This window comes from Epinephelus moara, chromosome 3 (genome assembly GCF_006386435.1).
Source record: "Epinephelus moara isolate mb chromosome 3, YSFRI_EMoa_1.0, whole genome shotgun sequence".
Taxonomy (NCBI): Eukaryota; Metazoa; Chordata; class Actinopteri; order Perciformes; family Serranidae; genus Epinephelus; species Epinephelus moara.
In genome coordinates, this window is record NC_065508.1 from 14923621 (window position 1) to 14949726 (window position 26106).

The 26106-nt window shown below is 41.2% G+C and overlaps 1 protein-coding gene across 1 annotated transcript in view; it reads left to right on the forward strand.

The window, feature by feature from the left end:
* Positions 1–25888, forward strand: part of mtnr1bb (melatonin receptor 1Bb) — a 39877-nt gene extending 13989 nt beyond the window's left edge. The window contains exons 2-4 of the mRNA XM_050040402.1: positions 22745–22863; positions 22962–23306; positions 24876–25888. Coding sequence (XP_049896359.1) covers positions 22745–22863; positions 22962–23306; positions 24876–25298 — 887 coding nt within the window. The 3' untranslated portion in view covers positions 25299–25888. The remainder of the gene's footprint in view (positions 1–22744; positions 22864–22961; positions 23307–24875) is intronic.
* The last annotated feature ends 218 nt before the right edge of the window (positions 25889–26106 follow it).

Here is a 26106-nt window from a genome sequence, read left to right on the forward strand (position 1 = left end):
TATGTTTAGTATGTAGCATAATGTTACATAGATGGACGACATGATAGTGAAGCCAAAACATCTCAATTGCCCCCTGGTAGTTGGCTGCAGTATAGGTGAAAAAATGGGCCAAACTAAAAACTCAAAGTACACATCAGATAATTTCTGTCATTTTAGAAAGTTCTTATCAAGTGTATGTATGCTTGAGTGTTCATTTTTTATAAAAGGTTGGTTATAACTAGTTATTTGATGCCATAAAAAGGGGGTTTGATGACATGATGGACAGCTGTGTGTGCCAATTTTACTGTGGAGATGCTTCTGCGCAGACTCTGGCTCCAAATGACATCAACAGAGCAAAATGTCAGCGGGTGTAAATGGGATATTTTGGCTTCATTTTTGGAAAGTGGGAGGAATGGAGACACGTTATCCACCTTTATATACAGTCATTGGTTAAGTATAATGTGACAACACCCACTGGTGATTCTTTTCCTGAACCTAATCTCACAGCAGGGGTGCTAATATGCTTCTGTCGGTTGTATTAGAAGGTAGGAACAATCATATGTGGTAGTGTAGGTTGGAGGACTTGTTGAATTTATAGCACATCTATAATTGAACTTCTCTGATATAATTCATTCGGAAGTGCAAGTTGGCCAATTCAAAATGTGATTTGTTGTAAACTGAAGCACTTGTTGTTTCACCCTCCCTACCTCAGTTTAGGAAGCCTGGCAGCTCTTATAACAAACATCCTACTCCCAGCACTGAAAGTGAGCTGCAGCTCATGAGTCTGTTGTTATGTCTGAAAACACTTCAATTAGGACAAGAAATCAGCTGCTGCCAGTCACACACATACTATATGTGGCACCTCTGCATGTTGGGAAGACAGAAAGTGTAATCATGCCTGATGGAAAAACAACTTTGTACCTAGAAATCTGGCTCTGAAAGACATTGACAGGCTTGAGCATTATACTTGTGCTGTGTTGATTTGTGCACTCACACCCGAGGTGAGGCAACAACGCAAGTGCATCACTAATGTGGCGTGCATTAATGATGCATATTGAAAAGACATCCACAGTGGACTGTAAGACACGACATCAACCATTCATAGTGCCTATTAAAAATGTGATGCATGAAGAAGTTGGTGCAGCGAGGAAGAGGAATGTGAATATGATTAACAGATTGATTTATCGGTGATTATACTTTCAATTACACTTGGTGGAAAACATTGCGTCTTTCAGGCCATGGGGCATTCATTAGAGCTGTTTCTGTGATTCAGTGGGATGTTTAACGGAAAACTTGAACCTTTAATCTTTTCCACCTTGTTTCCATGCATTAGTCAAACTGGTGACATGATGATAAAGACCACAGTTACAGCTGGCCTGAGGCATAACTGAACTAAGCAGTTCCTTGTGGTGCCACTGCAACCATGAGTCCTCAAAAAGCATGAAAAAGAAATAATGTTTTTCCACTATTTTCCCAGCCACATTCGTCAACAATTTTTCAGTGTTATTCCTCTTTGTGATTTATTATCAGACTTTAACCATCTTGTTGCACCTACAAATTTCAAGTCTCTCGGGTTCCTGTTCTTGTTGTGATTTAAAGCAGCTATAATCAGTATTTCATATTAGCAATGGATGGTGTGGCTATTTGTATGAGAAACAGGTTGCTGGTGGTGACAAACTAACAGGGAATAATCATTTTGAGCTTTATAGCATTTTTCAGCGTATTGTTTTGGTTTTCTGGCAAGCAACTTTGCTGCTTTGGCTCACTCTCACTGCTTTCATAATTTCATTCATAGACGTCCCAGCACCCAAACAACAGACGGACAAGTTAGCAACTAGCTGGTGAACATATTGGGGCATTTAGCAAGCAAGAAGCCAGATATGTAAAGATGGACAGCATGACAGCTCCCACAAATGCAGCGAAGACATTGCAATCGCCTCTTTGTGGGCTGGCTGCAGTGTTTTGTTTTATTTTACTTGATTTTATTTTATCTTTATTTTACCAGGGATATTTCCATTGAGATAAAAAAAAACATCTTTTGCCAATCACTACTGCACAGATTGTGGCTCCAAATGGCATCACCAGCCATATCCAGGATATTTGGCTTAATTTTGTACAGTGAGAGGCAGTGGAGATGCGTCATCCATCTTGGAGACCAAAAAAGACCTGAAAGTAGAATACTGGACTGATGTTGGCCAGGTGACATAAACACAGACCCAAATGAATATTATTGTTGCCCAGTAAATGCTGGATGTGTACATAACTTGTTAACTGTTTGCTAAGACATTTGCCAAAACAAATTATAGGGTGAAGATGTGTCAGGTTGTTCATTTTTGCATTTACCCATTTGAAGGAGGCAGTTCATCATCTTTCTGTCTTTTTAAATATAGTTGCTAAAATATCTGCACATTTTGCATATTTACTGCAAATTGTTAAATTAAAAAATCTGAGATTAATTTTCTCCCACACTGTTCTGTTATGTTTGAAAGATCAAATTACTTATAGACTTATCATCGTCTTTTTAAAATTTGTCTGGCTTTCTTACGATCATACAAAGCAAAATTATTGAGATATACTGTGTATGTTCAGGTTTGCTGTGCAGTAGAGTGGGTAGCGAGTCAAACTCTCTATATAGCCCCCCCAAAGGCACATCCAAGTTTACTTCAATTTTCCAGTGACATACAGTAGTCTGACAGTGTTCTTGCAGGGTTTTTTCTGTCCCCCTCATAGCCTACTGGAGAGTACTTCAAATTTTATGTTGCCTGAGCTGGGGAGGCTTTCTGTGGGCCGGAGTCCTCTGCTAAAGAAAAGCATCACAGAGGAGGCAGAGGAAAAAGGAAGCAGCTGATGGTTCTGCAGCCCACGGTTGGAAAGCAGCTAGCCTGGCTGGTGAGCAGCCTGCCGGGCCAGCAGCAACATCATCACCTTTAGCCAAGTTGATGAGGACTGAACTGCTGGGAACCAACGGGCAGAGCTGACTGGCAGTATTTGCGCTGCAGTTGCCCCTCGTTGCCAACTGAAGCTACAGTAAATTACTGTTGGTTTCAGCATGGCCTGTTATTTTTCACTGGATTATGTTGCTGACACCAGCACGGAGGGGAAAGTGCCAACATGTGTGACAACAGGAGGTCAGAAACTTTCCTCAAACATACACTGTGCCAAGTTTAAGAAGAGGCCAGAAGAAACCTTTGTGTTCAGAGCGTGTTTTCATAGCCATGTGTTTTTAGTGCTAATTAGAAACTGTTAATGTCATGGATGGATTGCTATACAGGTGTACGGGGCAAAAGCGTCAGCCCCCCAACCTTCACCAGCAAAATGTCACTCAAATTAACACATACTGACCAGGAAGAGACTCTGAATGACCCCAAACAGATGCAAAAGAACTGGAAAGAGACACAAAATATCTACAAAAAGGGGAAAAACAACCAAAAAAGACACAAGATCACCTGATAGAAACCATAAAAAAAGAAGCTAAATCACTACAAAGTCTGTATTTTCTTTTTTTATTATTATTTTCTATTCAGTATTTTCTGTAGAGGAGAGGTAGTGGGGCCTTTTGGATATCTATGGGCCTAGGGGGCCACTGTCTCATAATGGTAAACAGTAAATGGACTGCACTTATATGACGCCTTTCTAGTCATCTGACCACTCAAAGTGCTTTTTATTTTGCACTACAAGACACATTCACCCATTTACACACACATTCATACACTGGTGGCCGAAGCTACCATACAAGGTGCCACCTGCTACTCAGTTTTTAACACACTCACACACCGATGAAACAGCCATCGGGAGCAATTTGGGGTTCAGCATCTTCATCAACCGCTGATCTTCTGATTAGTGGACGACCCACTCTACCTCCTGGGCCACAGCTGCCACAATCCACCTATGGTTATCATCCTAAGTGCTGAGCTAAGATAGTGACATCTGTATGTTAGCATGCTGACATTATGCACAGCCTCACAGAGCTGCTGGCATGGGTGTCGACTATTAGGGTGCTTTCAGAAGATAAATGTGACACTTTCTAATGTCACAATGGACGGACAACTGCGTGGGTTGATTTTAGCCTTTTCATCATGTACTATATTGCTTGCATTGTTCATATTAGGCTAACCATACAGTTTGAAAACGAGGTGCGGCTCCAACTAGAAAACAATGTTTTGATGCATTAGATGCACCGAATGTGCATATTAAAGGATAACTTTGGTATTTTTCAACCTGGGCCCTATTTCCCCATGTGTATGTGTGCGTATGATTCATAGGTACAACTTGTTTTAAAATTGGTTCAGTATTGAGGGAGGCGGATGCAGCCAGCAGCTGTGAGGTAGATATGGGGTCAAATGCGTCCCGTATAAGTTTGTGCATTCAAAGTGCTTTTTTCGCCACTGACCGGTTCAGATCGCCAGTGCTATCTCTGTAGATAGCATACGAAGCGTTTCCCTTACCCTAGAACAGGATGTCACGCAACACCCCGTACGGCTTTCATAGGCTGCCTTTGTCGGACGGCGAGATGCTGAAGTTGTGGCTAGTTGTGCTACAAATGGATGCTAACACTCCTGTCCAGACACTGCGCCTTGCAGACCATCGGGTCTGCAGTGCTCACTTCTCCCAAGATGACTACTGCCAGCCGAAGAAGAGAAGACATCCAATCCCGAAACACCTCTTCCTCAAGAAAACGGCTGTCCCACGAGTAGAGAGAGCTACAGACACAGTGGAGGTATGTTATATAAACAATGTTCGATTATTTTCCTTTTCGGCAATAGAAATTAATAATTATACGATATAATCGATAGAGGAAGATGCAGTAATGCGCAAACTTATACGGGACGCATTTGCCCCCATATCTACCATTTTAGCTCGTTTCGCGGCTGCCGGCTGCATCCGCCTCCCTCAATACTGAACCAATTTTAATACAAAAAATTGGAGTGGAGGTAATGTTATATAATCAATGTTCGAAACGCTTAGTATGCTATCTACAGAGATAGCACTGGCGATCTGAACTGGTCAGTGGTGAAAAAAAGCACTTTTAATGCACAAACTTAAACGGGATGCATTTGCCCCCATATCTACCTTGCGGCTGCCAGCTGTATCCGCCTCCCTCAATACTGAACCAATTTTAAAACGAGTTGTACCTATGAATCATACGCACACATACACATGGGGAAATAGGGCCCAGGTTGAAAAATACCAAAGTTATCCTTTAAGGCAGTGCAGGAGGATGCACACATTAATAATCCTCCAGGACTGTAACATGCTCATGCTTGTTTAACCCAAACTATGCGTAATGTGACTGCAGTTGGTTCAGATCGAGGTCGGAACACGTTCTTACCACAAACAAACCCCACCAGAATTCGTTTGTAACCGGATCGAGACCACCTCTTCAAGAGGTCTCGGTCTGGTTGTTTTGACCATTGTTTTGCACCGAGTGCGGTTGCTGTGTTCACACCTGCCCAAACGAACCACACTTAGGGGGCAAACAAACTTGAGTTCGATTGAACTGAACCAAACAGGGCAGGTGCGAAAGCAGCCTCACTGACCTTTAAGACCTCTCACCAGGACAGATACACAGTTAAAAATGTCCAGAAAACAATGTTTTTTGATAAAACATGACCTGTATATGGTGCATTTAAAAAAAACAACCAAAGTGTACTGTACACTTAAGCTGTTCAAGATTGAGTATATGTTTAGGAAAAGCACGGTCTCACTATCAGGACCAGACTTTACTATTCCAACAGCAAATACGAAGGCATTTGCCACATTTTTTATTGGTTGTTTGTTCAAATGGATAAAGCGGCCTATTATTATACGTTATTGACAAGCAACCTCTTGCAGTCATTAGTAATTATAGTCCTCTTTGAGTTGGGAGGCGTAGCTCAACATTGTTGTGGTATCATCGCTGAAGGTCTAACTGAGGAAGTGGGAGTGGATCAACAAAGGGTGTGACTTTGACAGGGGAGACCCCTGTTCATGTCCATAGCTCAGTTTGGCAGTATTTCTCTGACATTATCCATGATCAGATCTTCCCCAGCTCTAACCAAGTGGTTGGCAAGTGATCTGTTTGTTTTGGTATGAGGACTGGATGTTTGACAGACTAGTCATATGGAGATGAGAATACTTTTTCCACCCTCCCCATGAACATTAAATACAATGCATTCATTGTATCACCACCTGCCCAGTGAGCCCCAGAGACCTGCTTTAATCTCCGGCTCTTTGATATAATCTCAGCAAAGTCCTCCATCACTGAGGTACGCGCCGTGAGGACATGTTAGGGAGAGCTGGAGATAAACTTAAGCTTCCCGTTTGGCCTGATATGTTGGATGAACTTGAACTTTCAAACGGCTAGTCCTTGAAACTTCTGATGTCTCTTCGGCGGTAGCTCTGATCGATACCACACTTTAACTTCCCTGCAGACTCTTAACTACTGGATTTCACAGATGTTTTCTGATTATCCCTAAGATCCTGAGAACTCTTTTGGCTCACGCTCTCTCCTTCGCTCCCTCGCTTTGAAGTGTCCACATTCAGTTCAGCAACAACAAGCAGTGCACACCACAGGTCAGGGGCCACACCTGACACCAATGCTGACTGTCAACATATATTAGGATATTGGTCTCAGAGGGTGGGTTCACCTGCTTCACCAAAAAACAACATATTTTCTCATTTTCCCTCTGTGGTATGATCAGCATGCAGATGTGTTTTATTTGCCTTGGTTTTGAGATATCCGCCTCCGCAGTTTCTGCTACAACCCTAATAGTGAAAAGATTTTTTTTTTCCTGTTGTTGTCACATTTTTCAAAAATCACATTTAAAAAGAACTGTTACTCTGGATAACCCACAGAACAAGCTGTCACAAGTTTTCATATCTCAAACTATTTATTGTGAAATGAACTTCTAATAAAACTGATCGCAGCAAGATGACATATGAGAATATTTCCTTTATACTGTGTATATCTATATGCATATATACTAAACTATACATTATGTGGCTTAAGTTCTGGTATATTTTGCCTTCTATTATCACATGTTTAGCTCCAGTGCTGTTACATAACATGCTGCTGCTCTCTTATCATGCCAGTTTCTCTCAATTTGTGTTGTCTTTGACAAATCATGAGAAATCCTTTGGCAGCACCCATTTTGAAGAGATTTTCACATGGACTCTGGCTCACAGCACATTCACAATGCCTGACAAAGGACATCACTAGCACTATGTAGCACATTTCAGGAACACTGAAGAGTTATTATCCAATCTCAATGTACTTCAGAGTTCCTTTTATGTCATTCAACACACAGCAGTCTGTCATTTTACCGAGCAAAGACTGTGTACTCAATATATAGCAAATTGCAAATGATTCTTGTAGAGACAGCTCCGTCGCTGACACCAAAAAATTACAAAACACAGTGACACTCTTAAATGCATTATGTGATATAGGTTGCAGTTTGATTGCTATAGATTTAAATCCATAGCCTGTCGATGCTGTCAAGTGTTGTCTAGAAATGTGTGCAGCAACAATTACCTACACACATGCTGAATCAAACCTTATTGATTCTAACTTTTATGTAAATGATTTTACTGTCAAACGAGTTTGCTTGGAATTATTACCATTGTATGACGTGACAATTTTTCCAAAGGATAGACTTGGTTGGACACTTGAAATGTGCTGCCTGACTCTGCATACATTTGTGAAATTCTGTTCCTCTACTTCTAACATTACATCAAAAACTAAAAAAGAAAAGCAAAAAGGAATAAAAACAAGGCAGAGTTAAACGGTTCCTGCACTCAAAACACATCCAGAATCATGGACCGTGGCCATGACACAGAAATACATTTTGCAAGACAGATCCTGAGGGTTTGGGGGTTTCTGTGTGGAATAAAACCACCAGCTGTAAATCCTTCACTCATCCCTTCACCTGACAAGCTTTTTTATCACATCACAACACTATATTGCAATTCCACCAACGTTGTCCATATGCTGGCTTTCTGTTGCAGCATGCGTCCCGTGTTGGCCAAACCAAGGCAAGCCCCAAAGCACGTGCTTCAACACAGAAACAGCCATATGTGGAGGCATTGCTAATTATGCAATGGCCAGACATTATTTGGAAGATGACTCCTCTCATTGTGCTTTGAAACAAGCCTTTCAGAAAAGGAAGCTGATTGGATAAAGGCAACAACAGTGCAGACCTCAAAGCTGAAAGATTTTACTTTCAGACCGTTTCTTTGATGTAACTCCAACTCTGCATGCCCTCATGTACATATGGTAATGGAGTCATGTTATCTTGCCATCATGTGACACTGAACCATCTGTCTGCACCATACATCACCCACTGTGGGATGTACTTTAATGTTCACACCATGTGCATTTTTTCTCTCCTGATGTTTTCTGTGTTGTTGTTAAAGTGAATTATATCAGGTCTGTTTGCTTATCATTTTGTAATTATGTAAATATTGAAACCAGAAACTAATGTTCATTCATGTGTCAGAGTGTGGCCCACACACCTAGAGGAATATAAAATTCCGTCCAGAACATTAAAATGAGCCTATCTGGTTATTTATCATATATACTATACTATTGCTTTTTTAAACAAATTTGTCATTTAAGAAATGGATGCTTTGGTCATCCACCAATCCCATTTGTTATGGACTTCCTGCATGGTAAAGGTCAATTTTGTGCAGACATATTTGGAGAAATATCCCAGAGGACTGTGCTCCAAAACAAATGACTGCCTGCGCCAAAAAAAGTCTCTTTTTCCCATCCTATACATAAAAGACAACATTTTGAATAACTGAATGTATGAGTAGCAAAATACTGAAACACAATTTACACTTGTGCAAGCAATTTAGCTCAGCTGCACAAATGCACACACATATAGATGCACCCGTCTGCACACACTGGGACAGCATGTTTAGCATATACTGGTATTCAGATGAATGTGGGATCAGTAAGATAAATATTAACACAAGCAGCACATAGTGATGCACACACAAACGAGAAGATGAATGGCTTTGATAAGCTAGTTTCAGCGTGGCCATTCGCACAGCATAAAGGGCAGAGAAGTGACCCTTTGTCCCATTTAATGAATACAACTATTGATTGTAGTTTGATATGCAAATTGTCTGTGTGCAGAGGGCCACGCAAATCATTTATTTGCATATAAAGCTATGTCTAAAAGTTAGTACAAAAATTAATTTATGTGTTTTTATTTGGATTGAATAGATACTCTTTGCCATACTGTTCATACAGGTATCATTACCATTTTTAAACTGCTGCTGCTGTTACTCTTTTATCTGTGAGAAAGCCCCTGTTTAATGAGCTATGATGATATATCTTTACTGTAGCCATTCATTTTTATTCAGTGCTTCAGATAGGGAGCAACCCTGCATTTTTCCCTGAACACCTCCTTTCTTTCTTTGTGCCTGACTGACCATGATTTAAGTTGCTCTATCATTATGGCGGTGATTTACTCAGCCATTACGGTTGGTTTGCACGTTTGCCTGAAACTGAGGTTATACTGCATGGCAGTTGCTTAATTGGTTCCCGGTTAATCAGCGCAGAGCACACAGCATGAGGGTTGTGTTTGTTTTTTGCGGTCAGTGTGTTCTGTTTGCCTTAAACCCCCGCAAGTATAATAGTAAAGTGATGTGACACTACCCCGAATGGCTTTTTCCAAGAGTTAGAATTGCATAAAAATGTATAAAATCTTCAATAAAGGGAAACGCAGAAGTTCCCAAAAGCAGCTGCAACAATATAAGCAAAGCATTTTTTATATTTCTTGTGTGTGCAATAAGATTTGAGGGTTTTTTGTGTTTATGCAAGTTATTGAGAATTATTTATGCTCTAACTGTGGAAACTGTTTATTACTGATTTCATCATGTTGCATTAGACATCTTGGAGCTAGTTGCTTAACACTGTTAACATGGTAATTATTGGTGGTGCGTACTTAAAGTTAATGTGATTCATAAATGAAGCGTCATATTGGATGATGCACATTGTTTACACTGTAAACAATCTGTGACAGTGCTCTCTAAAGAGAGGCGACAGAGGCAGAGAGAGAGAGGGGGACCTGAGGGAGGCAGCTGAAGGAAGAGCTGCTGTGCAAAGCTGCTTTCAAAGCAGCAACCGACCAACGGCTGAATCATATTTACTGAAATATTCAGCAACCACTTCCTACACACTTTCCTCCAATGAGTTTTTTGGCTCTGGAGCTCTTGTTAAAGAGTAATTTAACACCAGCTTAAAAACACTTGCTGACCCCTAATGGTTGATGTGCTGCAGGAATGTTGCGGCAATGTCAGAACCTATCGGCCATTGGTCTGGCAACGATTTAGGTCCCGTTTATATGACAACGATTTCAACTGAAAACGGTAAACTTTAGTTGCGTTTTGGCCCAACGTTTACACAACTCCGGCGTTTTGGGTGACTGAAAACGCAACGTTTTGAAAACGGGTTCCAGAGTGCAACTTTTTGGAAACGGCAGCGTCTCAGTTGTCATGTAATCTTGCAATATGCAGTTCCTCTGAAAACGGAGACTTTTCGCACATGCGCATTACGGTTCCAGTCACTAGGCATGCCGACCGTCACAACAACAATGCCGAGCTCTGTTTGTGCTGCTCACTCTGTTGATTTGAAGTGAAGTGTAGATCTGTTACTGCAGCAACTCCACCTCTTCGTCCATCCAGACAAAGTTATCTGTGCATGCTTTCGCCATTGTGTCTTCTTTGTTTTGGTTTGTAATCACGGCGTTGGAGAGGAAGGCGCTTCAGCGCAGGCGCATGGCGTCATGCTGTGGTGTTGCTTTGCAAATTTACACTGCCACCCATTGGCCTGGCGTGCATACTACAGCATTTCCAGTAGATTTTGCGGCTCCGTGTGAACGGGAATCATTTCAATAATGTTGTCATAAATGCAGAAGTTTTTTAAAACGCAAAGGACAGACTTTTCCGTTTTTCGAGAAACTGTTGTCGTCTAAACAGGGCCTTAGGCTCTGGTGGCAGCAGCCAATATTTTGGGGATTCCAGTTGAGCCAGCGTTATCAGGACATGACTCCCTCTCCCATGTGAAGGTCATTATTCACAGTCCGATTAGCAAGTCATGAGTCATGATGTTCTATAAACAGATATTTGCATATGAGGGCAGATAAATGAATAACCAGTAAAAATCTTAAGATGGATCACTCCAGCCACAATCCTGTGATTAATGACTTAAAAGGAATTTGAGCCAGGGGCGTAAAGTGAGGGAGCCAATGGCCCCTACCCTACTTCCTACCTCCGTACTTCCAGCTCCCTTGCTCGGACCACACCCATCTTTAAACGTCACTGTCATTTTGCTCTCAAATACACACCTGAAAAGTTTTGTACAGTTTTGCTGCTAATGTCTTGACAACATAAACACCTGGTAAAATACTCAGAACAGCTTCTGAGGTAGTTCCTGCTACAATAGGTGTCACCTGGACCACATATCGCAGTGATGACACATAAGCCCCGTTTCCACCAAACACTTTCGGTATGGTACCTTTGGAACCAAAACTAACCTTTCAGTCATGGTACCCAGACCCTAGTTTTTCCTACTGCAAGTAGTACTCCTTAATGTGGGCGGGGTTATCGTCACTCACTGCTTCATCCAGCACTCACTGTATTTCCTCATTACTGGTGGCACAGATGGAAGTCTGCGCCTTGCTGCAGTGAGAGTCTCTCTCTATGGGGTATTTAGAAATAGTGGGTTTGTGCATTTAGTCTTTCTCAGGCAAGCTCAGGGGTTTAGTGTTGCCACAGCTCACAGGAACGACGCTCATTACAAAATTCACTCATTACAAAGAGTATAGGTCAAACAAAAACTAAAGCAATGGTCAAAGTTTTCAAATTGAAATTTAAAGTGTGCTGATTCATGTCGTCAGCTTGTGCATTGAGTAACATTACAAGTTAACTTTCCACCTTAAAAGTCACCGGCAGTCGGCCCAGTGAATTAAGTTATTTTTCCGACTCCAGCTGCTGCTAGAGGGAGCAAAACATCCTTTCATTTTATAGTTACAGTTTACTAATAAAACTCTCCACGGTATGAACAGAGGTTACATGAGCCTCAAAACCAGCCACAACTCAGCCCTGAGCAGAGTGACCGTCCGCTATTGACCAATAAACAGACTGCAGTGTTCACAGCTCCACCTGTTAGTATCAGATCTGTGTGCTAGCTACCCCAACAGAGGGGGGACCAAAAATGAGGATGGTAAGGAATGGTTCCATTGGTACCATCCACAACTTTTCACAGTGGAAATGTTAAAAAAGCATATCGAACTGTACTGAACCGTACAAACAAGAAATTCTGATCCCAAAATGTTGTCCTGTTGCCTACAAATTCTGCATTCACATGCAGATATCTGTTTATAGATAATGTAGCAGTGATAGAGGGGATGATGTTGGCAGTGATCAGAGGTGCAGCAGATTTTAAAGTTTCATATTTCATTGTTTCCCCAGTGCCTGAAACAACACACCGCCACCAAAGTAGTTCCTTGCATAGTTTAAGCAGAGGTAAACTTGTGGGTGTAGTGTGTAATTGTGCTGCAATGCAAAATCTCTTAAGCAGCTGGTCTAGTGTTCAGGTAACTGTGCTTTGCCTACAAACAGTAACAAACATAACAAAAATATAAACAGCAGTGGCAGATCGGAAAACGATATATTGGTCCAAGTATAATATAAAATGACCTTTAGACAGCTTCCTAAGGGAGAGTATTGGATAAGTACTTTTTATCTGTGAGAAACACAAAGTAAAAACAAGGCACTTAAATTTAAATAACAAGGAGACGTTAAATCCCTGAACATTTAATTACCTTTTATATCAAATGTTTTAAGGTACTTAAAATGCAGGGCACATTTTAACCTATTGGTCTTCGTAATTCAAGCTTACTGTCTGAAAGAGAACCTGCAGCATTAACCTTTTTTTAATTGATCTACTGCCCATCCAAATGTGACTGTCCGTGTTTGATGTATTGAGCTGGTTAAAGTCAAGCACTAACTTCCAGGTAAATTGCGGCGGTCAAATCCGGAGAACTCGTCACATCTCTTACTGGATAAATTGCTGCTCATTTTTAATTAAAATGTTACCTCGGGGATGTTTATACCAATTAACTCAACCAGGATGACTTTTCCCCTCTGCACTTCAGACAGAATTTACTGGTGGGTAAGAGAAATTGTGTTGTCAAGTGAAATATGTTGGAATAAGATACTTGGTGAACCATGGATAAAGTATGTGCAAATAGGGATTGTCTAGTTATGAATGGGGATTTTGTGGATTGAATTCAATCAGAGATTCAAATGTTATTTTACCTCTACCTTTTAGACTTTTAACTTTGATTATGTGGCGAATATTTTTAATAAACCTTTTAACCAAACAAACGAGTCACAGATTAAGATGGTAGTGATGCCAGCTCAACATCAACATGCTGTGTCTGCTGATCTTACATGATTTCTGACCATTGAAGTTATACTTTTTTTAAATAGTCACCTGTGGCTGTCGACTTTTGTTCCTCATGCAGTCTTTTTCTTTGTCCTGATAAAGAGAAAATCAGACACTTAAAAATGCAGCTATTCTGTAGGCTGTATGTGTCCTTGCTCCTGCAGAAAGTGTAAGATTATGAGAGTGTAAAGTTTAACTCACTGTACAGCTTTTGCCCGAGGCAATAACTACTTTTCAGTTATAGAATATTGCGCATATTCTTCTGAACTCTGTTCAAGAACAGACTCAAACTTCGCTGGTGCTCCTCGTCTTCTGTGAACTCCTTTTAATATGGACAGTCTAGAAAGTGATTCAGTGCACTTTTAAGGTCATTTCCTTCACACAGTAGTAGCCAGACATGCTCCCAATCCATTTCAGAGTGGCAACGTGGCCTGATCGCCCACCCTGCACTCCTAGTGTGTGTGTGTGTGTGTGTCTTTTTTCTTCTCCGAGAAACATGTTCAACCTCTGAAAACAAGGCGGAAAAAAAGAAAAAGTGGGATCATTAAGAAGCGAGGAAGGAGGGTTATTGGGTCGTATCGTTCAAAACTAACACTCCTTGGTTGAAGAATTTGAAGAGCAGCTAAGTGAATAGACAAAATAAAGACCAGACAGTGGTGGAAGCGGTAGAAAGGTTTGCCTTTCTTTCCCCTGTGGGGTCAGCTATGTATGACCAGGCAGTCGGCAGGGCAGTGGAGTGAGGAAGCTTTTGGCATGCTGAGGAAAAGGCTCTGATGTATAGTGGTGATGACAAGATCGTTTATTGCCTGGCCTACAAAACTATGAGAAAATGTATTACTCTTTTGTCTTGTCTTCTGTCATCAGCTTATTCTCCCTTCTCCTCTTCCTCCGCCGCTAACAATCCCATTCTCCGCTGACCTCTAACCTCCTTTTATTTTTCCCGCCATCTTCCTAATTTTCTATTTCCTGTTGACAGCTTTGTTCATTCATCTCTCCAGATTGAGACAGACAGCGCCTCTCCTTTGTCTTTGTGTCATGTTCTTCCATTTAACAGATTGAAGAAATGACCAGAGGTGACAGCTTCATTATAAAATTACAAGGCTTTTAATTGTCCAGATCATGTCTTGTGGGGATTGTTTTATTTTTTTACCCTCCCTAAATGAGATTGGCCATTTTTAACACAGCCTTTCCACATGAAAGTGCAGCTTTTTCACCGTGCCTGACCACTTTTTTCCCTCCACATCACTCCTTTCTGGATCCAGTCCCCATTCCTGTCATCATTCCCTTACCATCTTTTTTTTTTTTTTTTGGCCTCGCTCCTTCACTGAAAACAAATTTAAATGCAAACAAGGCAAATCTGCCTAGCATGTCCTCCCACAGGAAACACATAAAAAAAAAGCAAATGAGAGGAAAATCTTCGCAATCTCTTCCCCTCGGGAATTGCTCACAGACATGGAGGGAAAATGCATAAAACCATTTTGAGTTCTAATATTGTTTATTACAGTAATCATTCACGCGTGCCTTTGACAAAGGAGATTAAGTTTTAGTCAACATTTCCATATGCAATTATGTACATGTGAATAACCTTGTGAAGAGCTGCACAAACTTCAATCTTAGGAGCATCCAATCCACCTATTAGGCATAAAAAGGGTGGAAAAAACAAGCAGCAGTGCAAAAAATACTGTTTACTATGCATGTTTGTTCATTTCCTCTTTGATTGGTGCAGCCAAATAGGTTGCTACTGCAAATTAAACTCAGCACTTCAGAGTGTGTATATGCTTTCATCTGGAAATTCAAAAAATTCAAGGTCTCCGAGCACTTGCTTGTCCAAATTACACCCCGTTCCCAGAGGCTTCTGGGTAAATTAAGTTGTAGTGTAATCTAACTGTACTTTACATTGCTCCAAACCCTAAAACAAGATTGTCCCATTTAAGCCTATAGACTCGTCTATGAATAATTAGGAAATGCGATCACCACCGTAATCCGTGGCTTAGTGAGCAGATGGTTCAAAAACTCTCACAGGTGCGCATCTGTGTGAGACCCCCACATGTGAAACACTTGTTTGCTGCTTCATCTAATGTGCGCTGCTCTTCATCAGGCTGATGGGGGAGAACATGAAGCTGCCAGCTACTGCTCTCTCTCTTCTTTCTCTCACACATACACACACACACACACACGGATTTCCTGGGTATGTGCCAGAGCGGTACACGTGTGGTAGCGGCTGCTTATCCAGTCCTCATGCATTAACAGCACTGCGTGGTCAGAGAAGTCATAAACAGCTATCGCAGAAAGGATTTCGCTTTTCATTTTTGTTGATAATTACAACCATCTGCCTTGTTTTTTCAGCTTTAAAACAGTACTAATACATGTCCATTAGGTATGTGTGTGAGAAGAAAATCTCTTCACTCCTTTGTCTCCTATTCATTGCCTATTAACAGTCTGTTACGCCATCACATCTCATGATATTCACTCAACAAACTTAAACATCATGTTAACTGCATTCCTACTCATTACCTCTCAAACAACATAGGCTACTGGCACACTCATGAATAAATATAACAGCACTTGCATGTATTTCTCTGATAAACAATGCTTCAACATAAACAATGAAGCACCCAGTTTGTAAAAAGTACCTGAAATTTGATTTCGCACACAATTATGCACGAACAAGAGGCTCATAACAGCCATGCAGCTTTACAGGAGTTTATGTAACACTTGTTATTTCTCAGGTCGGGTGACGCCATGGCAGTGCAGTGGAACAGTGGGTCATTCAATAGGTCACACAATTCACAGTTTAGAGGTGGTGGTGATTGCCTTTCAAAAAGAATACATGGCTCTGACAGCTGTGTGATAATTGTTCGAATATTTTAAAGCTTGAGTGTACACGCATTTGAACTGTCACAGCTGTAAATGTGCCACACTCTTTTCTGTGTTGGAGGTGACTCAGTTCAGCCTGTAAATTGAAAATCAAATTTCAGTAATTATCAGAAAATCTGTGTTCATAGTCATCTCTGATTGCAGAGACCTTTTTTTAATGGAAAATGTTTCCAGATTTTTATGGAGATAGAAGAAAAACTTTTGAATTATTAGACCATTCAAAGGAGACTTTCGTGAGACTATTTAACAAAAAGGCATTTTTTCCTCATGCTTGCCTTTGTGCATTAGCTTTGATTGCATGAATCTTTCTTGTTGATGCAAACCATTTTAAAAGTTTCTAATTTCAAATTATTGCCACAATGGCTGTGATAAAAATGATCTTATTTTCCTGGCAGGCTGCTAATTGCACATAATTTAAAACAGAACACCATTACTAAGTGCAGTTGTTTGAGCATAAATTTTAAGAAGCTCATATAAAACTTTTTATGGTTACAGTGACAATGCAAAATTTGAGCAGTAATTCTTAACGAGGCCTATTATCCATATAGTTTCCCAAATTGATGTTGCTCCCACAGCACATGAAGGCATGTTTGTGTGGGGTGAAAAGCATGAAAGCATGTTGGTTAAAATGGCAATCAAAAGCTTTCAGTCCTGGTTGATTTGGTGACACCAGTAGTTACTGTTGGTAACAATATCAGTGTGGTTTAAAGGGATAGTGCACCCAAAAATGAAAATTCAGCCATTATCTACTCACCCACATGCTGATGGAGGCCCTGGTGAAGTTTTAGAGTCCTCACATCCCTTGCGGAGATCGGCATGGGGAGCGGCTAGCACACCTAATGGCTGACGGCGCCCCAGACTAACGTCCAAGAACACAAAATTGAAACCACAAAATATCTTCAACATGCTCATCCGTAGTGATCCAAGTGTCCTGAAGCCCCGTCATAAAAAGTTGTTTCGAAAAACGTCATTTGAATTGAATTTGTTTTTAGCCTCATTGTAGCCTGTAGCTCTGACTGCTTCACTGTGCTCCGCACTCACGTGTGCGCGCTCAGGGTGATCGGTGATGCACGGTCTCTGAAGAGCAACAGTCTCGTCAGTACTGATGTCCAGATTCTCAAGCGCAGGCATCGCCAATTCCCAGTCTGAGCAGCAAAGACTTTCCTCACCCGTTGGCATTGCTTTGCATTTGAAACAACTACACCACCAGGTTTCCAGTGCTCGACTCCGGTATCTGCGGCTGGCTGAGGGTTAGGCTCATGAGCTGCTTCAGACATGTTGGGCTGTCCTTTGCTAAAAGACCGTAGTGCAAATTATCTTTTAGCGACTGTGGCTACCGTTGTCTCCCCCTGCGGTGCACGTGTCACGTGATGTAAACATGGGTAAGCAAAGCTCATGCTTTCGCTGGTCTCGCGCAAGCGCGCACACGTGAGCGCGGAGCACAGAGAAGCAGTCAGAGCTACAGGCTACAGTGAGGCTAAAAACAGAGTTCAAATGACATTTTTCGAAACAACTTTTTATGTCGGGGCTTCAGGACACTTGGATCAGTACGGATGAGCATGTTGGAGATATTTTGTGGATTCAATTTTGTGTTCTTGGACGTTAGTCTGGGGCGCCGTCAGCCATTAGGTGTGCTAGCCGCTCCCCCCGCCGATCTCCGCAAGGGATGTGAGGCATATGGGTGAGTAGATAATGGCTGAATTTTCATTTTTGGGTGCACTATCCCTTTAATACCACGAGTCACAGAGTCCTGGGGGATGCAGCACAAACTATTTTGTTAAAGAAGCCAGGCAATAATTGGCCTTTTCCCACCATTCTTTGAGCAACCATGACCAGGTTCTGCTCTGCACTCCCCACTAAGTTGGAGACGTGCAGCCTGTTGCCTGCAGCTCTTCATCTACCAGCTCACTGTGACGGCTCCTTCCTGGTCCATTACTCACTGCAATATTTCAGACTCATCTGTTTCAGACAGCTGAATTGTTTTGCAGATGCATTTTTGATGAATGATAGTGGTAAGTGATAATCTCACTGGCAAACACACTGCATTCCCTGTGACTCCTTCATGAAGAAAAGCCAACTCCTGTTTCACCAGTTAAATGCTTTATAACTTACAGCAGGAGAAAATAAAGCCTTTTGTCCACAAATGATCACCCTCGACACCCAGGTCATAATGGATGTATAATGAGAACTGGATACAGCGTTGGAGGTGGGGCCCCATTTATTCAATGAATCAAATCCAGGTGGTGACAAAAATCATGTTGCAGGGGTTGTTCAAACCATTGTTTATTCAGGGAAAATTGACTGAGCATTACACTCTTCAATAGCGGACGGTCAAGTTCACGTTCAATGGGCTAGAAAGATACAAGTTTATAATAGTAATTGCAATAAAGTGATGCAAAAAGACACGACACCTGTCTAACTTAAATACCTCTTGCAACTTGTTCCATTTATTTGGTGTGAAAAAACTAAAAGTTAATTGTGATGCTCAATAGCAATTATCACCTACAGACGTCTCTTTCACACTGTGAGTCTATGGGAAAAAGTCTTTGTAGGCCCAATGACATCACATGACAGACCTGGAAGTCGTAATTTCATTGTTTGGTATCAGTGTCAAATTGGCTTCAAAGCCTGATGCTGCTCCTGGGGTTTGGTCATAATAATGCAGATATATAGATACTGCAATACTTTTATCAGTGAAGGCTCAGTCACCACTGTGTTACCTCATTGCTTCATAGATAGTGACTTAACAGACTCAGACATTGATTTACATGAAAATTGTTGAGATTAATACTCAAAAAAATCAATTCATTTTTCAAAAAGAAAAATAAGAAGTGGGTGTTCTGAAAGAACTAGAAGACTGTGTGTTGTTGCATACAGTATAAGGTAAAGTTTGAATTTCCACTTTACTGAGTCTCAAAACTCTTTCCTGTAAAGGCTGCTGTAGCCTCAAGGTGAGATTAAAGCACAAGCAGTCAGATTTTTTTTTGTTTCTCTCTCTATTTTCTTTTTTTTTTTTACATGCATATATGCACAGGTTTGTGTGTACCTCCACCTTGGTACCATTTATCTTTCTTTCTTTATTGCAAAATGTCTTTATTGAAGTGGGACAAGCATGCATGCACACACACACACACACACACACACACACACACACACACACACACACACACACACACACACACACACAGAGCAGTCAATAATGAACAATAATCTATCCAGAAAGATCATTTCTGCTTTGTTGCATTTGAGGAGCCCTTTAATGAAAAGATTCAAATCATTTCTTTTTTTTAAAAGTTCCACTGTACGGTATGTTCTTCTTGACGCACACGTCCTCTTAATATTCAAATATACTATGAACAGTATTAGATTATGAAATCATGTGGCTATAATTGAAGATGCCACGGTGCATCTGCCATAAACCCATGCATACAAGATTGTCTACATTGAGACATTTGTCTGATCAGCATATTTGTCGGTGGTGATTGAGGCGTGTATATGCTGGATTTCAAATAATATTTCCACTGTTAGATGGGCAGATAAACACACACTTGCTGAGCAATGACTTATAATTGGGTTAAGCAGTAATTACCCTGATACTGAGACTCCCTTGTAGATATGAGTTATATCAGTCTGTGTTTGTATCATGTGTTCATTATACTAAAGCTTCTCAATCACTGATATTTCAGGCAAATATTTACTCTTAATCCTACAATTTAAGATGAATGCACAGACCATACTTGATGTATTTACATATGTGTTTTCATGTGTTCTGTGTTTGTGGGATGGCAATGCTGCTCTGACAGCTGGTTGGTTGCCTCACCACTCAGGTCCAGAATGAAATATCTAAAGAACTGCGGGATGGTTCACCATGACATCTTGTTCAGTTATTCGAGGATTAAGCCCTCGGACTCTGATGATCCCCTCACTTGATGCCAACTAGCATGCTAACATAACAAAGTATAATGTTAAACCTGGTAAACATCACACCTGCTTAGCATCAGCATGTTAATTAGAGCATGTCACAAGCTAATGTTGGCATTATGCTCAGAGCACCGCTGTGGCTAAATACAACTTCAAAGACCCGCAAGCATGTTTGTAGACTGAAAGTCTTTTTTTATTTTATTTTTTATTTTTTTTATGTAAAAATAGACAATTATTATGTAGAGCAAAATATGCAGATCAAGTAGCAGATTTTAGACCAAAGTAGGCTTGTGCTGGTTTGAAAATTTTCCAACCGGTTTGATTTAAAGCCAAATATCTAACCGACCCGATATATCGAATTATATACCTAATTTTACCACTGGGGGTCGCATTTGAGCTATTTTTCCCCAATAAAAGCCCATTATAGGTGTAATGCACTTCCAATCCACTAGGTGGCAGTAATGCTGTATTAACCGCTAATACACACAAGGTTACACAAGAAGAAGAAGCAGAAGGACACCAAGACGTTAGGGCAAAGACGGTGGATAAACCAGTAAAAGAGTGTGCCAGGGCTGACGTCAAAACCCGGAAGTTTAGCATTGCGCTGGTTCCCAGAAGAGAAAGTGAATGTGATTTTTGCATTGCGTTTTGGNTTAACGGACTACACGACTACTCCAGGGTTGCATGACTCTTGATGTCACCGCCACTAAGCTTTCAACTGATTTCGGCCGCTTTATTTTAAAAACATTGTATAATGGGGAAATCGGACTGTTTAAGCTAAATAAGAAGCTGTAATGGTGGACTGCCAGCGTTTAATGTCCCCGACAGGGTTTATAGTCATATTGAGCAACTTGTTAGCAACCGCCTTTTTTACGACACGTAAAAGCTTCAAAATTCACAAGTAGGGTATTTACTGACGTGTTTTATGTCGTAGAACAAAACCTGAAACTCGCTTAAGCTTTTGTTAACCACAGACCTTATTTGAGGCATTTTACCAAAATCCCATTCAAAAAACGTATTGACTTTTAGACGAGAGAACCGGAAGTGCTAAAAGCGCTAACGGAGTTTCGGGTTTACTGGCACACTCTATAGTAGTAATAGTACAGTATAGTATATACTGTATAGTACAGTAGTAATCCAGTATCTTTGGTGAGGGCAACAAACTGAATGACTGCTGACTCCCTCGCACTTTTCCCCGCCCCCAATGTAATTTGATCTCTCGCAGCAGCAGCAGCAGCAGCAGACAGCTGAGCGGAGTTGCAGCCTCTGAGACAAACTAAACAAAACACTTGTAGGCTCCTCCACTTCATTTATAAACAAACATAAACCTTATTAAGTTGTCATAATGCATGTTACAATGCAAGATAAGTTGAATATAGTCCCTTGACACACCGCTGATGTGAAAAGCTCCCCCCCACCACCACCCAGTTTATCCGGTTGACGTGAATTAAACCGGGTGGAGCTCTTAAACCGGACCGAACTGGTTAAACTGGAAATCAGCACAAGCCTAGACCAAAGCCGTCTTTAATAGCTGACAGACCTAAATTTGTTAATTAATTTAACTGAGCTTGTACATATTACGTAAAATGAACTTGTTGTTTGCTATTCTGTATTGCCATGATCTATTTTTTGCATGTTAGGTTAGAATATGATCGAATGCTACTAATCAGCTGGTAGCCGAGGTGCCCAATGAACAAGCCACTTATGGTAAAGCATGAATGAAGCGGCTGATTGCCAATTAGCAAATGAAACTACAGTGCTCTGCCTGAACTAAAGCAATGCTTTATTTATGTGACGTACCAAACGGATTTTGTGAACCAGAGACCACTGTTTGGATTACGCTGGGGGATCAGCTAGATTAAAAATGACCTGCATGCCCCAGTGTTGCAGAAGCTCAAGTGCTGTGTCCACAAGCTTGTCCCTCTACTCTGTCAAAACACAACGACTCTGCCATTCACGATAAAACTTTTTCCGGGGTGAGGCAAAAGGCTAGAAACCTTTGGTATGTAATCTTGGCCCTCTCTGCCAACAATCTCACCAAATGTGCAGCAATTTAAGTTGCCATATTTAAGTATTTTTGCAAAACCCGCATGTATTTAGATACACATGCCTGCACTTTAGAAACAAGGTGAATACTGGAGGGTTTTTCTGACATTGTAGCATAATGTCAGCCTTAAAGAGGCTGTAAATGGCAATAAGAATGCAGTTGTTTTATATGCCAAACATGTGAGCACTTTAAATGTAAAAGCATCGAAAGTGCTACTTGTGATGCCTTCAATCGGAATGAGCCAACGGGGTTGAACATACTTATCCTGACTGTCTGAGCACATGCAGGCAAATGCATTGTTCTAAGATGAAAAGATGAGGGGCAAAACCATCAGAGCTACATTAGAGGGTGAACCCAGTGTTAACAGAGCAGCATAACTATGGTGTCTCTTGCATAATAAAACGTATGACTCATCTCACAGTCTGTGAGCAAGTTACTGTAAATATGTTTAAGGGATTATTTCTTTGTGTCTTCTTCTCCAGGTAATGTGTTTGTGGTGAGTTTGGCCTTTGCTGACCTCGTGGTAGCCTTCTACCCCTACCCCTTGGTTCTCTATGCTCTCTTTCACGATGGATGGGCACTGGGAAACATACAATGCATGGTAAGACGGCATCAGTTAAAGCATGTTTCAGTTTTCTACCAATAAACTCCAGTAAACCAACACACACTGACACAAACACTGTCTTGTTTTCTGTTCAGGTCAGCGGTTTCCTTATGGGGCTGAGTGTCATCGGTTCCATTTTCAACATCACTGGGATTGCAGTGAACAGATACTGCTACATCTGCCACTCATTCTCCTACAGTCGGCTGTACAGCTATCGCAACACTCTGCTGTTTGTTGCCTTAATTTGGGTGCTCACAGTCGTGGCAATTGTCCCCAATTTCTTCGTTGGCTCCCTGCGCTACGACCCGCGGGTGTACTCCTGCACCTTCGCCCAGAATGTCAGCAGTTCCTACACAGTGGCGGTAGTGGTGGTTCACTTCTTGGTTCCCATTGCAGTGGTCACCTTCTGTTATTTACGCATCTGGGTGCTTGTGATTCAGGTCAGTCTCCTGCCTCTCTACGCGGTTATTTACGTCTTTGCGGGCACACAGAAGGTATGAATGGAGGGAAGGGGCTATTCGAATAGTGTGATAATACCAACCAAATAAATCTGTAAACATGCCATCAACTGCACCCCTTGGGCCAAACAATAATCCATCAGCCTTCCAGGGTTCATTGAAATTGCACCTGTAATTGGGAAAATATGGTCATTCCAAGTTGTGAAATTTGGACCTTTATTTATATACTCTTTACTGGATGAGTCAGTGTGGTTTTTAAAGGAACAGTGTGTAAGATTTGGGGGGATTTAGTGGTGAGGATTGCAGATTGCAATCAGCTGGTACTTTATTTGATAAGAATTCCTTCAGGTGTTCATTGTTCAGGAGGCTTTTACTAGGAGCCGAATTATTCAAAGAGGTCTCTTCCTCTCCAAAACAAACAGACCAGGTGATAAAAACTGTAAAAAAAAAAACAAAAAAAACAACAACCCTGAATTGAACGGTTTTACATTATAAATCAATGTTTCTCTATGCTGTTCGGCACGTCGCAGATGAGCCATTAGCCCAGCACCTGCTAATGCGTGCTCACCTTATTTCTGTACGGTCGTTCAAGAGGTTTTTACAGTGAGCCCGAATTATCCAAAGAGGTCTTCTCCCCTTAAAACAGATAGATCCTGTGATGTGAACCAGAAAAAATAAAGCACTTACATGTTACAAATCAACATTTTCACAACACCAGTCAAAGACAGGCCAGTTGCTTAGCAGCTGCTAATGTGTGCTCACCTTTTTATGCCTCTGTAGCAGTGATAGCCATAGCTGGAGGCATTAGGTTTTCAGGTTGTCTCTCAGGTTGTCTCTTTGGCGCAAACATCCACTGATCAGAATTTGGTGATCAAAGGTCAAGGGTCAAGGTCACTTGTCCATCTTATTCCCATGAACACGTTATGTCAAGAATGCCTTGAGGGAAGTTTTTTCAAATTTTCACATCCATTATTCACAGATGCACTGATTAGATTTTGGTGGTCAAAGGTCAAAGATCAGGGTCCCTGTGACCTCACAGAACACGTTTTTTTTGCCACAAGTCAAGAATTCACACACTTATTCTGACAAAATGTCACACAAATGTCTCATACAATATAATGATAAATTGATGACATGTAACATTCAAAAGGTCAAATGTCAACTTCAATGTGACATCATAATGTTCAACTAAATCCCTCTAAATCCTACACCCTGGACCTTTAAATGCCAGAATACACTGACAAAATACATGATCTCATCCTTGAAATCTTTTTGCCATGTAACATTTGAGTTGAGCATTTTGATTTTTAATTATTAGTTGGAGTAGATTTAAAACGGACTCAACACAGCAAAGGTTTGGCAAAGACAGTTCTTGTGATTTCAGCTGAGATATCGTGTTTGACAGGTGGGTAGGTGGATGAGATCCCTGGAGTGGTTGTGTGTGAGGATATCTGCATGGGTTTCTGTCTGTCTGTATGTGTGTAACACGGAGAGGCAGATACCAACAGTAGCCTTCGCAGTTTAAATCTTATCTTGTGTATTTTTCTCCAGGTGCGACGTAAAGTGAAGACAGAGGAGAGCCCTCGCCTCAGACCAAGTGACTTGCGGAATTTCATCACCATGTTTGTGGTCTTTGTGCTGTTTGCCATCTGCTGGGCTCCGCTCAACCTGATTGGCTTGGCGGTGGCCATAGATCCGTCCCGTGTGGCTCCCCGTATCCCCGAGTGGCTTTTCGTGGTCAGCTACTTCATGGCCTACTTCAATAGCTGTCTGAACGCCATCATCTATGGCTTACTCAACAGGAATTTTAGGAACGAGTACAAACGCATTGTCACCTCCGTCTGGGTGACTCGGCTTTTTGTGACAGAGACTTCGCGAGCCGCCACGGACGGCAGGAGCATGAGGAGCAAGCAATCGCCACCTCCGCCGCTCAACAACAACGAGTCGGTCAGAGATCGTACAAACAAAGAATGAAATCTGAAACCTTTGAGCCTGTTAAGTGGTAATTCCTGTTTTTATGTGACATCCAGATGGTTGTGCAGCTAAAGAGTAACAAGTAACAGATGAAACTTGATTGCATGGCTCAGTTTTCTTTAAGTTCTTATTGATCAGAACTGGGCACAACATGTTTCTATCTGTGGAGAAATTTTTCTAATCATTTTTAAAGTTGTGAAGAGCTACGTAATTACCTGTACAGAGGTTATGTTTTCTTGTTCAGTTTGTTTGTTTGTCAGCGGGATTATGGAAAAACTCCAGGCCCGATTTCCATTAAACTTGGTGCGAGGGTGTAGCATGGGCCAAGGTAGCACCCATTAAATTTTGGAGTGGATTTTAAATCACAGGGCAGATACACCAATTCACTTTGATTAACATTGCGAGATAGGGCCTCCTTGGCGGAGATCTGCCCTCTCTGGTGCCCTTATAGTTAATATAATGAGTTCTGAGAGTTCATTGTTTGGTCCATTTTACCCAACAACTTTGCTAAAATGCTCAATCAGTATTCTCTGTGATTCTCAACCACTAAGCATCAACAGAGCAAACATTTTTAGAGATGTTGTCATGTCCTGGGAGGACAGAGCCATGCATTGCAGTTTCATTTTGCTTGTACTCTAAAAACAATCTGAATGGTACTTAAATATTTCTTAAAAAATGTAATATCCTTTAATGTCTGCTGCTTTAGACATATTTCACAAAATGGGGTAACCACTAGTAAACATACACCTCTTTTTAGTAACTTCAAAAGCCTCAAATAGTACAACTCGCCTCACCTGAATGCTACACT